The sequence below is a fragment of the Caenorhabditis remanei genome, chromosome III, assembly GCF_010183535.1.
Source record: "Caenorhabditis remanei strain PX506 chromosome III, whole genome shotgun sequence".
In the NCBI taxonomy this organism is placed as follows: Eukaryota; Metazoa; Nematoda; class Chromadorea; order Rhabditida; family Rhabditidae; genus Caenorhabditis; species Caenorhabditis remanei.
Genome location: NC_071330.1, coordinates 5,169,847 through 5,184,070, shown reverse-complemented (window position 1 = coordinate 5,184,070; position 14,224 = coordinate 5,169,847). Strand labels below are relative to the sequence as shown.

Below are 14,224 nucleotides of genomic sequence, written 5' to 3'. Positions count from 1 at the left end.
TAGAAATAGAAAAAATATATTGAATTCTTGAAGAATCAGTTTATTAAACCAGAAGCCATTTTTAAAAATTAAAAAAATACACCGATAAATGTTGTTAAGAAGCCAACTTTGACCAGACTGCAATTCTTAAATGTGTTATCGGAAGTTCAGGATGAGTTTCTGTGCATACTGTAGCAATGGTTCCATCATGCCGTTTGATATCGTAGCCACCCGGAAAGTTGATCGGCTTGTCCCTGAGAACAATATTTACAATTATAGAATATTTCCACATGTACTCACGATAATATTATGTCAAACTCTCTTACAATGCCTTCTGGCACTTTAACCCCATCCAATCCTTCAACCACTTCTTCCAAATTCAAGAGTTTCGGGAATCCCAAATCTAGATATTTCAGAAGAGGACACGCCTCTCCAGCCTGCCATTTTTTCAAAAAACTATTGATTTCTTTGTTAGTGAATAGAACGTTCATAATTTTAATGAAGCGACAATTCATTGAAAGCAAATGACTCATTCTCATTCAAACTCCAGCATAAAAATTCACGACGTTTCTTGGAAAAGTCCAAAATTGACTTCGTTGATGTCGATAGGTTTCAGGAAAGCGTCCATTTAGACAGGCAATTTTACTGATCTGGATGTTACGGAAAAAGAAGTTCAGATCATCCGTCGTTACATTATTACAGTCCAGTATGAACAAGGAGAATGCAGTTTTCCTTTTAGCCATCCATTGGAAAATATAGTGAATCTCGGATGACGTCGCGTCTTCGGTTATATCAAAAGTTTCGATTTCAGAGTTAAAAATGTCCATGACGTACTCCATCACACTTCTGACTCCTTTTAGCTTATCCTTCCAGTAAGTGACCATATTTTATGTGTTCGCTGGAACAATTGACTTCCCAATCTTCAAATTCTCTAGATATCTCTGATTGTCTGCTTTAGAAATATGAGAGACCGATAGAAGTGAGAACTCCTTATATTTCACAACGGATGGTTGGGTTTCTTGCAAAATCAATTCCAAATCTTTTCTTTTTTTCCATTGGCTAGAAGTATACTTTATGACTCGGGCAGCTTTTTTCGAGCACAGGGAGATTCGTATTCTGCAATAAATTCTGTAAGAGGATATCCAAACGAACTGAAATACTTACATTTCATCAGGAGTCGTTGAGTTGAATACTTCTGATAATACAACATGAGGAAGACAAAACAAAGGAAACGGAGAAGAGGTAGACGTCATCTCCTTTTGCAGGAAGACTGAATGAGTGGACGTCGATTCTTCTCCACAAGGAATGCTAATCCCTTCTTTTTTATATACTTGGCAAACAGTGTATAAGGGACAGTCACGTCACTCAAATGACATCTAACATCTGTCCCGTAATGCCCTAGTATCTTCTTTTCCATCCTACACCTTCTCTTTCCCACTCTCCATTAGTTATCCCAGTTGAATTGAGTGACGGGACAGTCTCTTATGTTTGCTAGGTAAGTCAGAAAGTTAGACGTGACAACGGTGTCGCGCTAGCTTCTGGTAAACAGACAATAAGCGGAAAGACGAGAAAATCAATAAACACAATTGTCTAGATAGTTACGAATTTATTCTAGTAACAATCAATCGATTATCTGCTCGATAATCGATTACAAAAGAGCGAGAAAGTAATAATGAGTCTAACAGCTACCCTAAGCTAGAAAGACAAACAAAAGCTAATTAAAACAATAGAAAAAAGGTGACAAAAACCACCCAAAAAGTATAAACGGGCGAAACTTGACTGAAACGGGTAAAAATCACCTAACTCTAGGTGACCCCAAGCTCAAGAATGATTACAATTCTCCTTTTCTCTTCACTTTTACATGTTCGCGCCGGAGAATAGATACAATGCGCTAGAGCGCAACTGCATCGAGCCCGCGAGTTATGAAGGCAAGTCTAAGACTTGGAGTGACTTTATAGACTATTTAGAGATAAAAACCGGTACGTACCGGACATCTCCGGGTCCTTTCGAGTCCCTTCTCCCGTGGCTTTAATGAATGACACGGAACAGTTGTGAAGATACTAGGAGATACAAAATATGGAGCTTTTTGGGTTTAAATTAAAACAAGATAACTAATTAGCAAAACAACAGAAGAAGTTAAAGACTTCTCGATAAAGGTTAGGACAGGGGGGTAATCGTCGGTGGAAGGGGGGGATAGAATTTAAGACTATAAAACAAGAACCAGATATAACATGAGATGATTGGAGAGTAATTAAGGAATAAATGTGAATAACAAAAGACAAACAATTTAGATAATTATCAAGGAAACTATCCATATCAGCGATTGTGCCGGAATTTTGAATATGATCCCAATCCGTATGATCCCGATCTGCTTCCTCTACTATTGTGAGCTCGAATGGGCCCAAATCCAGATCCACTTGCTCCTGTAGCTTCAGTGGCAGCAGGTTGATTTGTTTCCACTGCCTCCAAAGTGGCTAGTTTGAGATGTGGCCAGATAATCTTTTCTTCTTTCACAATGCGCACCAGATCCTCCCAATATTTTAAGCAGTTGGACCGGTCGGATACGTTCAACAGCGTCCTATTCAAATTGAACTTCTCTGTGAAGTCTGGGCCAAGCACGGTGAATTTTCCCTCCAATCTGTACAGTTCTTTTACCAGTTGAGTGAATATTTCTCCTTCGGCGTGATCGAATTGAGTGACGTGGCCAAACACAACGATGACATCGATCTCTTTGGGTACAGCATGAATCGCTTCCTGCCACGAATCCTTAGACTGTTCAGATGTGGAGAAAGGGATTACGAATACTGCCACATTCACTTCCTTAGTCTCCAAATTCTTTCTGATTCGTTCAGCTACAGTGTCTTCATCTTTCAATAGTTTCACATGTTTCAATGCCAAAGCGACCGATTTCAACTCGACTCCGGGAAAGCAGAACACCATGGCTGACATGGATTGCAGCAGTTCGGAGCCTAGACACTTTTCCAGAGTCATGGCATACTGCAATTCAAAGGCTTCTCTCCACAATACAATATCCTTCACCCAAATATTGAGAGTGGGACATTGACCAAGAATCATCCAAGCCTCCTCTGTTGGTAATTCTGGGAACATTGGTAATCGTTTTTGCACGAGCATCATCATATCATCCTTTTTCAAGTCCTTGTGTTTCTGCAGAAGTTGAGACGCTCTTGCAAATTGTGTGGGCGAGTGGAACCGCAGATCCTTGTTGTGTGGAAGGAAGAAGACGCACGGTTTTTGGCATCGGCACCAGAATAGTTCACTGAAAATACATAAGTCATGATTATTGTCTTCAACCATTTTCCCCGAAATTTCTTCTACAGCTGTATTTCTTAACCGCGCGCGTCCCTTTTTAGTTTCAACTGGAGTGTTATCCATTTGAGGAGGAATATTACGCAGATTCTCAAATGGAACTTTCAGTAATTCCCGATTACCTCCAGCAACTGGAACAAGCATTGCTGAGTTTTCAGAACATGAGATTACTCTATATGGACCTCTCCATTTGTTTGTCAGTTTTGGGTAACGAGCTCCCATCTTCTCAGATGGAATTTCCACAAGTACTCTTGCTCCGGGTTGTGGATACGATTTCTGGGAAATGCGATGTTTTGCGTCAAATAACACTTTATGCTCTTGCTGTTCCTGCAGAGCATGCTCCTTAACAAAAGCGTATGCTTTATTTAATTCTTGCACTAACAAGTTCTTGTATTCATCCATGTCCACATAAGACACACCGCAGGCGTCATCCCCGATTTTTTCAAGTCCGCCTTTCGCGTCTCTGCCATACATTAAAAACATGGGTGAATCTCCCGTAGTTTTGTGGACAACTGAGTTGTATGCATATACTGCAAATGGAACTTGGTCGTCCCATTCTGCAGCTACCGCATTCTGCTTCTTTATTGTATGCATTAGTGTTTTATTGAATCTTTCTACACATCCATTTGCTCTACTGTTATAGCCTTTAGTGGTGATATGTTTCATCTTCACTAGTTCTGCGAACTTTTGAAAATGTTCGTTACAGAACTCTTTCCCTTGATCAGTTAATAATACTTCCGGAACTCTTCCTTCTCCAATGGCCCATCTCTCAATGAAAGCCTTCAACACTGTTACACCTTTCTTGTCCGGAATAGGAACCCCGATTCCGTATTTAGTGAATAAGTCTATGATTGATAGAATGTATCTATTCCCTTGGGTAGATAGCCCAACATCAATAAGGTCACATGCTACAATCTGCAATGGATACTCTGTTTTGTATGGATTCAAAGGAGCCACCATTTTTGTATAGTCATTTGTGTAAAGGCACTTTTGACAACTTTTCACGTGATTTTCCACTCTAGCTCTCATTCGTAACCAGAAGAACTTTTTATTCAATTGGCGAAGCATTTTCTCTGTACCAAAATGCCCAGCTAATTCTCCTTCATGAGCCTCCTTGATTAATGATGGAATGATTTCTTCAGGAACAACTAACCGACTACAGTTTTCATCTTCTGTGTTTCTCAGCGATTTACCTATAATCATATAGTTGTCAAGCCATATCCCTTTCTTTATTCCAGGGATTTTCACGGACCCTGTTTTCTCTCCATTTTCTAGCTTCCCTATAACCTCGCTCCATCCTTCTTCCTTTCTCAACTTTCCGAGCCATTCACTAGTGTCGAACTTATTCCCTGCTTTTATCATTTTCACTTCCCCAATGATATTTGGCATATCTCCTGTTTCCATGTCATCTGGATCAATCAGTGGGCATCCTCCCCTACTCAGCGCATCAGCTACCACATTGGCTTTTCCTTTGACATATACAATCTTTGGGTTAAACTCAATCAACTCTATCGACCATCTCATTAACCTGTCTGCCAACCTAGAACCACGCATGAGTGATATCAATGGTTTGTGGTCTGTAAACACAATTACTTGTGAGCCATAGATGATGGTGCGAAATCTTCTCAAAGCGAACATCATAGCTAGTGCTTCTAGATCAGTTATGTGATACCTTGTCTCTGCAGAAGTCAACGATTTAGAAGCGAATGCAATAGGGTGCTGTTCACCATCATTTGCCTCTTGGGCTAACACGGCTCCCACTCCCTGACGACTTGCATCCGTGTATATTAGATACGGGCGAGCTCCACTGATTGCTGTTTCAGGATCAGGTTGTCTTAGCACAGGTGCGGAACATACCGAGCTTTTTAACTGCACGAAAGCATTTTCTTGCTCGGTACCCCAGACCCATGCATTTTTCTTTGACGTGAGAAAATTCAACGGATATGCTATCTTTGAGTAACTCATAATGAAGTTTCGATAATATCCTACTAATCCTAGAAAAGATTGCAATTGTTTGACGTCTTCTGGTCTAGCAAATTTCTTCATTTTGTCTACTTTGGCCTCTTCTGTTTTTACTCCTTCTGGAGTGATCATATGGCCCAAGTAGTCCACCTCTTCCCTTGCTATCCAACATTTGCTGGCTTTCAGCTTCATTCCACTTTTTTCGATTCTTTCTAGAATCGTTTGGACATGGATAGCGTGTTCTTTCATGTTCTCACTAGCAATTAGCAAATCATCGACATATACAAAGACACAAGTCCCTAATAAATCTCCAACAACACATTCCATAGCTGCTTGAAAAATAGCAGGAGATGTGGCTAACCCGAATGGCAAAACATTCCATTCGAATAACTCTGATCCGATGGCAAATGCTGTAATTTCTTTACTTTCCTCTTTCAGAGGAAGTTGCCAGTACCCTGCAAGAAGATCAAATGTGGTGAAAACCTTCTTTCCTGCAAGTGAAAGAAGCGTTGTTTCAATGTTCGGTAGCGGATGCGCATTGTATTTGATAAGCAGATTCACTTTTCTGTAATCAATGCACATTCTCACTGATCCGTCCTTCTTCTTCACTAACACAACCGGACTCGCCCATGGAGATTTACTTTCTCGTATGACTCTTTGTGACAACATTTTCTGAATCATTTTCCTGATTTCCCCTCTGATCGCCAACGGAATAGGTCGCGCTTTCTGCCTCACTGGCTGAGCTCCCTCTGTCAACTCAATCTCGCACTCAACAACATTAGTTCTACCCAACTCAGTATCATCCGTAGCAAATATATGTTGATAGTCTTTTATGACCTTCCACACATCTTCTTCTTCTTCGGACTTAGCACATGTTTTCTTCAACTGCTCACAAAGAATGTCCCATCTTTCCCCACTATTAACATTTGTCTCGATCAGATTGATGGTCTCCATATCTTGTTCCAGAAGTTTCGACCTTTCGAAGAATTCTTCCAGCAGTTTCATGTTTTCTTCGTTTTCTTCAATGACGTCAAACCCCTCTACTTCTCCACTAGCTATGAGTTCACCTTTTTTCAGAAAAATTGCTTTTTTCCCTAAATTACTCATTTGAACCCTCGCTTTTCCAGACTTTCTGATTTGATAAATAGCTGGTGCAAGACACGAAACCATTGGTGTAATCAGACAAAGACTCTTGTCTTTTCTAATTGTTCCTTCAACTGAAACCTCAACAATTTTCTCACTTCCTGGCGGTATTTTCACTTGTCTAACCATTCGAATATCTCGCGGTTTCTTTTGAAAACTCATCTGTATGCCTAACAACTCAAATTGATCAATTCCCAAGATTACAGTATCTCTGTCAATATCAGTGACATAGAACTTTAGATCCCTTGTGCGAGAATGGAGCGATGTTTCCACCTTTACTTGGTATAACAAGTTCATCGGAGTGTTGTTTGCAGCGTAAACATCGATCTTTTCTGGGTTTTTAAGAATTGCTTCTTTTTCCCATTCTTTCCCTCCATTCTTCTCCACAACTTCTTTCCAAGTGTTCTCCGAAATGACTGAAATGCAAGCCCCGCTATCAATCACAAAGTTTACTTCCGCTGAGCCAATCCTTCCTTGTTCAATTCGAACTGGTGTACGACTATTCTTATTTTGTTTGGATTTTTCAGCTTCTGGCATTTCCAGACACTCCTTTTTATCAAGTGTTTGCACTTTTGCCATATCCCCTTGGCTATTTAGTTGTTGTGCACTTTTCTGCGGACAGTTTGGAGCAATATGTCCTTGTTCATTACAGCGGAAACAGACAACAGGATTGCTTTTTCTTGGTGTGCTTGACCCCGGTGCTCTCGAGCACTTTGGGTCATGACATCCAGTTAATCGACACTCTGAGCACTCACTAAACCCCACCGACTTATTAACCACATTATTACCACCAGCATTGTTTGTCGGAACAAACTTTCCCTGAGATCTTTCTCTCCAGTTCTGCGACGTTTCATCATTGCCTACAGTTTGCTTATTTCTTGAATATGAAGTGTTTTGGTTTGAGTAGTTGCTTTGCTGGTTTGAGAAATTTTGATTCGACTGCTGTCGATTCACTTTCTTCTCATTCAGCTTTGCTTTCCCACTTCTCCATTCTTCATCGAAACGCGTTGCTTCTTCTCGGCACAGCTCGTATTGTTCCATTTCAGGACATTTTCTCAGCTGTGACCCCAGAATTTGCAACGACACCTCGAATATAGAGTGTTCTTTCATTTCATCGAGCAACTTTGTAGTTTTCATAGAGGAAATTTGATGTTCTGGTACGCCTTTGTACCCAACCCGAACTATTTCATCCATTTGCAAACAGAAACTCTGAATGGATTGTTCTTTCTGTAGCTTTAGCCCTTGAAATTTGCTCTTAGCTCGGCGTGATTCTTCTGGTTCTGACTGACTCAATCGTCTTTTGATAGCGTCTAGAATGCGCGAAACCGAATATTTATCTGATTCTGGCAAGCCTTTGTATACTGTCAACGCGTTTCCCGCCAGGAATCTTGTTTCCAGAAAGCTTTTCTGTGCCTCGATATCAAAGAACCTATATTTCATGTAAAATGCCCTTTCAAAAGTTTCTGCATTGACAGAATTCTTTCCTGCAGAGAATACCGGAGGATCTGGCAGAGCTTGTGTCATTCTCCATTGCATATTCATGTTCGGCATTTCATGTCCATCATGGACAATCATGCTTCTTTGAGCATCTTGTTCAACTATTCTTTGATTCCAATTTCCCCCAGAATCACGCGATTCTTGGCGAGTAATTGTATCAATTATTTCTGACGTGTCTGCATTGTAAAAACGCGCATTTTCTCTTGACTCCCCCACTTTTCCGTTTGTCTCACCTTGCCGGTGCATTCCATGTTGTGGCGTTGATGTTGCGAACATGGAGTGCCTTCCCGTAGTCTGAACAATATTGTTATTTTTCTCAGTAATGCTTTGACGTTGCTCACCATAGCGAGTCAGACTATTTGACTGATTATTCGCCGCCACAGTGTCATTCTCCTTTTTCAATTTCTCGTTTTTCTCCTCTTCAGCCTTCAGTTTTAGTTGTAACATCACGATTTGTTGTTTTGCTTGGAAGTATTCTTCTTTTGATCGGTCCGACTGCTCACGTGCTTTCTGCAATAATTCTTTGTGTGTACTTAGCTCATTTCCCAGCTGCTCTATTTTTCCGAACAGTTCATTCAATGCTTCTTCATTATGAATTTCATTTACTTCTAGCAAACTCACCAGCTTCCATCTTTCCTCATTTCCTTGTATCGATTGCCCGGACAACACACTTGTTGTTGGTGGCTCTTCGAGTGGCGTCGGCGGCTGTGGTGGACTTTTTCTTTCCAATTCGTCCTGCAATGACAAAACAGTTTTATTTAGTTTGACATTCGTATTTTCCCAGAATTCACTTTCTTTCTTTTTCCCACGGAATTGTTCTTCTACTTCTAGAATTTTACCAATGAGTGGCGACAACAATACTCTACACTGTTTCGTGCTGAATTTTGTCTGGTTTTTGATGTCAGTGCAGGTTTCATTGATGGCCTTTTCAATTTCCGCTAATCTCACCTCCTGGACTCGTTTCTCTTCCTCTCCTTCCTCCATTGGCTCTTCTTCTTCCAACAATTCGTTTTCCAGTCGAATTCTTTCTTCCTCAGCCAATCGATTCGCCTCTTCTTCAGCCCTTCTCGTCGCTTCGTCTTCGTCGATGTCCGCCATTTTCTCGCAATGATAGAGTTTACCCTGGAAAATTATACTTGATTATTCAATTTCGCAAGGCTATGTTGACGAAAAAGATGTAAATTCACGATGAAATGACGATTATTTCGAAGAAATGATACAGCTTCTCCGAAGAATTCACACACAGTTATTCTCTGCGAACAATTTGAATTTTCCGACAAGAAAATACTTGAATTTTAGAAATTCGCAATGTTTTTGCCAAATTCTAATTCAAATATTAGCCTTTTCGAAAAATTTTACTGTTTCAGCACGAAATTTTCACCGAAAATTAATTTCCGACGAAAAAAAATCAATAATTTTCCCGGAAAATCGACGTTTCCGTTGAAAATTATGTGCCGAAATCAGTAAAACTGACAAAAATTGAGTGTGCTTCCGGGTTCACGTTTAGCAACACTTAATTTTTGTAACACGAGGCAGAGAAAACTGAATGTGCTTCCGGGCTCACGTGTAGCACACACAATTTCCAACAAGAGACAAATAAAAACTGACTGTGCTTCCGGGTTCACGTGTAGCAACAGACAATTCTTATACTAGAGGCAGCGAAAACTGATTTTTGCTTTCCGGGTCCACGTGTAAGCAAAAAACAGAGTTCTTATCACTTCGCTAGTTTTTCTTTCCGGGTCCACGTGTAAGAAAAACCAACGAAATGAACAATTCTCGTCTTCCGAAGAAGATTTCGGTAACGAGAGGTCAAACAACGGCGTTCGGCCCCCAAGTCAGAAAGTTAGACGTGACAACGGTGTCGCGCTAGCTTCTGGTAAACAGACAATAAGCGGAAAGACGAGAAAATCAATAAACACAATTGTCTAGATAGTTACGAATTTATTCTAGTAACAATCAATCGATTATCTTCTCGATAATCGATTACAAAAGAGCGAGAAAGTAATAATGAGTCTAACAGCTACCCTAAGCTAGAAAGACAAACAAAAGCTAATTAAAACAATAGAAAAAAGGTGACAAAAACCACCCAAAAAGTATAAACGGGCGAAACTTGACTGAAACGGGTAAAAATCACCTAACTCTAGGTGACCCCAAGCTCAAGAATGATTACAATTCTCCTTTTCTCTTCACTTTTACATGTTCGCGCCGGAGAATAGATACAATGCGCTAGAGCGCAACTGCATCGAGCCCGCGAGTTATGAAGGCAAGTCTAAGACTTGGAGTGACTTTATAGACTTTTTAGAGATAAAAACCGGTACGTACCGGACAGGTAAACGACAAAAATAGATTAGCCTTCTTTGCGGAGAAGAATCGACGTCCCATTCAGTCTCCCTGCCAAACTAGATGACCTCAGCCTCTTCTCCGTTTCATCTGTTTAGTGGCTTCGCCGAAGTTCTACATTCTCGAAACCCATTGGAAGAAAAGAAACAAAAGGAGAAAAGGCACGTGGAATCTGGACGACACAAGCCACGTCAAAGGCTAAGGTCAAAGGCTGATGTGAAATTGAACTTTCCTTAACTAATCAGTTCTAAGTTCTAAGTTCCAAGTTTTGCTTATTGGCAACAAATAAACGCTCTTTGACTTGTAAGTTTTAGTTGTGTTCTTAGTTCTCAAAGTATGTTTCTGTCCTAAGTGATAGAAATAGATAACTTGGGGGCCGAACCAAATTAGTTGTATTAGCAGTAGTCAGACGCTGGTGAAGGTGATAAGACATGATCCGAGCTCCTTCGCTATTAGAACTATTTCTCAATTCGAATTCGAAAAAAAACCTCTCGTTGACTAAACATCAGCGAACGTTCGAAGAGTCGGACAAATAGAAACGGTGAGACCGTGGTGAGATACTTTGGTGTGATATTGGTGAGACGGTGGTGAGAAACGGTGATGTCGTTCAGTACGGAGAGAACTAAAAAGAGAAGCTCGAGTGTTACTTCTTCCGAGATGTCATGGGCTGTCCAAATGAACGAGGTGACACTGAAGGAGAGACGCAAGTTGGTGAAGGGATTCACTGACTTTTTGGAGTCTTCGGGTCGTATGGAGAGTGATATGTATGAGGCACTCAAGGCGGCGTACAAAGGCAATGAGAGACAGTCAGAAGTGCTTGTAGAGCCGGTGAAAAAGTACTGTCATGAGTTGCGAGAACGATTTGAAGAACTTGGCGGAGAGAGATGGCCGCTAGAGATTATTGGAATAATGAGGGAAAATGGAGTGGAAACGGTAGAAGAGTTGCGTGAACTCTGTGAGAAAGGTGTAGAAATGGTGCCAGGTGGCATCGTGGAGAATGCCAACAAGGCCCAGGATGAGTTGGCATTGTCACAAGATGCTTGGAATGAGGAGAGAGAGACGTTGTTTAGAGAATTGAACAAGCTGAAAGAGGAGAAGAGATTGGCTGAGGAGGCTGTCTCGAAGTACAAAAAGACGCTAAAGGAGGAGCGTAAGGCAAGTAGCGAGTTGAGAGGACTGCTCAGAAAGCAGGAAAGTGAGCCTAAGAAGGCTGGACATTCCCGTGATACTAAGGAAGTTCCGGTGCCCTCGAGGTTGGAGGTGGTCAGAAAGTGGTCCCCAGGGTATTCGGATGACGAATTCTCGAGGCATGGAAGGCGTGGAGAATTCTCGGATAGTGAAAGAAGTTGGGGTGAAGATTGGAAGAGTGGCAGAAGTTCCAGGTATAGCGCGAGGAACGAGGTTATGATGGGAATGGTGGCATCTATGGGGAGAATGATGAAAGCGTTGGCGTTGACAGAGCCAAAAACGTTTGACGGTACTGGGGACTTCAAGGAGTTCAAGAGAGCGTTCTTGCTGAAATACCAGTAGGTTACGGATGAGGATAATGAGCTAGTAGCCATATTGGAGGAGAGATACTTGAAGGGGGCAGCGAAGTCGTTGTTCAAGTCACTGGGAGATAGGCAGGAGAGGCCGATTGCTGAGTTGTTTGTGGAGTTTGAGAGAAAACTCCGGAAGAGACAGGGGGAGGCTGAGGCCTTGCATGAATTCGATTGCCTTCAGAAGGCTCCGGGACAGAAGTTGTGGGAGTACCTGGTGGAGGTAGAGAAGTGGTCGAAAAAAGCGTATCCCGAGGTCGAGAAAGCGACGTTGTCGCAGATGAAAACGACAAAGTTGATGAGAGCTACGGAGGATGATGACATGCTGCAGTCGGTGCTGGTAGCTAAACGGTTGGAGTTGCCACTGGCGGCGCAGTATGACCAGTTGAAGGATATTGTACTCCAGAGGGAGAATGAGAAACTGCGGAAGCAGAAAGAGAGAATGGGGAGATTGGGAGATCAGAGAAACAGTGATGGTCGTCGGTCGCCTGAAGGTAGTAACGATGGTGACCGGAAAACTGTAGGGGAGAGAAGAGATAGTGGAGCGAAAATGAAATGCTTCACTTGTGGAGGAATTGGACATGGTTCCTGGCAATGTGTATCGAAAAGAGTCGATAAAGTGCAGATCCAGGAGGGGACTGTCGAGAATGCCCTCAAAATTGATACGAAAAACTTTTCACCATTCTCTTAGGCTTAGGTTTCTTAGAAATTGGGAAAAAATTGACAAAACCGGTTATTAATCGTATTTGTCAATTGTTTTCCGATCTTCTAAGAAACCTAAGCCTAAGAGAATGGTGAAAAGGGAATCCCAGAATATTGCTAAAAAAGTAATTGAGTTTTAAAAAAGTAATTGAATTTGAGCAAGTATAGAATTCATGAAGAATTAGTTTATTTAACCAGAAGCAATCTTTGAAAATTGAAAAAAAATTGAATATAATAGAAAGAGGCTAGCAAGTCTAGACCTTGATAAATGTTGTTAAGAAGCCAATTCTGGTGAGACTGCAATTTTCAAATGAGTTTGCGGAATTTGAGGAAAAGTAAATATGCATACTGTAGCCATGGTTCCATCGTTCCGTTTGATATTGTAGCCACCCGGAAATGGGATATTCTTGCCCGGACTGAAATCAATACTTATAATTATTGAATACTTCTAAATGTACTTACTACATCCCTATCTTATACTCTCTAATAACGTCACCTGGCACTTTAATCCCATCCAATCCTTCAATTATTTCTTCCAAATTCAAGAGTTTTGTGAAGCCGAAATGTAGATAGTTCAACAGAGGACATGCCTCTCCAGCCTGCCATTTTTTCAAGAAACAATTGATTTCTTTGTTGGTAAATGGAACGTCCATAACTGTAATGTTGAGACAATTCATTCTAAGTAAATGACTCATTCTCATCCAAGACCCATTGTGTGCATTTATGAGGCCTCTTGGAAAAGTCCAAAATGAATTTCTTTGGTATCGATAGGATTTAGGAAGAAGAAATCCCTCTAGACAGACAGTTTCATTGAATTGGATGTTACGGAAAAAGAAGTTGAGATCATCCGTCGTCACATTATTCAAGTTCAGTATGCAGACGGAGAAGACAGTTTTCCTTTTAGCCATCCACTGGAAAATATAGTGAATCTCGGATGACGTTGCGTCTTCGGTTATATCAAAAGTTTCGATTTCAGAGTTAAAAATGTCCATGACGTACTCCATCACACTTCTGACTCCTTTTAGCTTATCCTTCCAGTAAGTGACCATATTTGATGTGTCCACTGGAACAGTTGACTCCCCAATCTTTAAACTCTCAAGCTGTCTCTGATCTTCTACTTCAGAAATATGGGAAATCGATAGAAGGGAGAACTCCTCATATTTCACAACGGATGGTTGGGTTTCTTGCAAAATCAATTCCAGCCATTTTGTCTTTTTCCATTTGCTAGAAGTATACTTTATGACTCGGGCAGCTCTTTTCGAGCACAGGGAGATTCTTATTCTGCAATAAACTTTGTAAGAAAATTTCAAGACGAAAAGAAATACTTACATTTCATCAGGAGTCGTTGAGTTGAATACTTCTGATAATACAACATGAGGAAGACGAAACAGAGAAAACGGAGAAGAGGTTGACGTCATCTCGTTTTGCAGGGAGAATGAATGAGTGGACGTCGATTCTTCTCCACAATGTGCACCAATCCCTCTTTGATATTTACCCAGCAAACAATGAGACTGCCACGTCACTCACAAAATGATGAATTAGTGGAGAGTGTGAATAAAAAGATGTTACCTTATGGGAAGAAGTGTCAGTACAAGAGATCTCAAGAGATGTGCATATATATATTTTCCGTAATGCCCACTATCTCCTTCTCCATCCTCTCTTTCCCACTCTCCATTAGTTGTCCTAGTTGAATTGCGTGACGGGACAGTCTCTTATGTTTGCTAAGTAAACTACAA

General features: G+C 41.0%; 5 protein-coding genes across 5 annotated transcripts; 1 reads left to right on the top strand and 4 right to left on the bottom strand.

Moving 5' to 3' along the window:
- Positions 1–94: 94 nt before the first annotated feature.
- Positions 95–470, bottom strand: GCK72_009173 (uncharacterized protein; the record flags this gene model as incomplete). Its single annotated transcript, XM_053727247.1, has 2 exons — positions 95–233; positions 280–470. 2 exons carry the CDS (start codon positions 468–470, stop codon positions 95–97), a joined length of 330 nt encoding a protein of 109 aa, XP_053586824.1.
- Positions 471–518: 48 nt separating this feature from the next.
- GCK72_009172 (uncharacterized protein) lies at positions 519–863 on the bottom strand (the record flags this gene model as incomplete). Its single annotated transcript, XM_053727246.1, has 1 exon — positions 519–863. The coding sequence occupies one exon, from the start codon at positions 861–863 to the stop codon at positions 519–521; it is 345 nt and encodes a 114-aa protein (XP_053586823.1).
- A 3-nt stretch (positions 864–866) lies between these two features.
- Positions 867–1,232, bottom strand: GCK72_009171 (uncharacterized protein; the record flags this gene model as incomplete). Its single annotated transcript, XM_003103167.2, has 2 exons — positions 867–1,095; positions 1,144–1,232. 2 exons carry the CDS (start codon positions 1,230–1,232, stop codon positions 867–869), a joined length of 318 nt encoding a protein of 105 aa, XP_003103215.2.
- Positions 1,233–10,848: 9,616 nt separating this feature from the next.
- On the top strand, positions 10,849–12,477 carry GCK72_009170 (uncharacterized protein; the record flags this gene model as incomplete). Its single annotated transcript, XM_053727245.1, has 2 exons — positions 10,849–11,774; positions 11,871–12,477. The coding sequence occupies 2 exons, from the start codon at positions 10,849–10,851 to the stop codon at positions 12,475–12,477; spliced, it is 1,533 nt and encodes a 510-aa protein (XP_053586822.1).
- A 285-nt stretch (positions 12,478–12,762) lies between these two features.
- GCK72_009169 (uncharacterized protein) lies at positions 12,763–13,906 on the bottom strand (the record flags this gene model as incomplete). Its single annotated transcript, XM_003103175.2, has 3 exons — positions 12,763–12,904; positions 12,951–13,769; positions 13,818–13,906. 3 exons carry the CDS (start codon positions 13,904–13,906, stop codon positions 12,763–12,765), a joined length of 1,050 nt encoding a protein of 349 aa, XP_003103223.2.
- Positions 13,907–14,224: the final 318 nt, after the last annotated feature.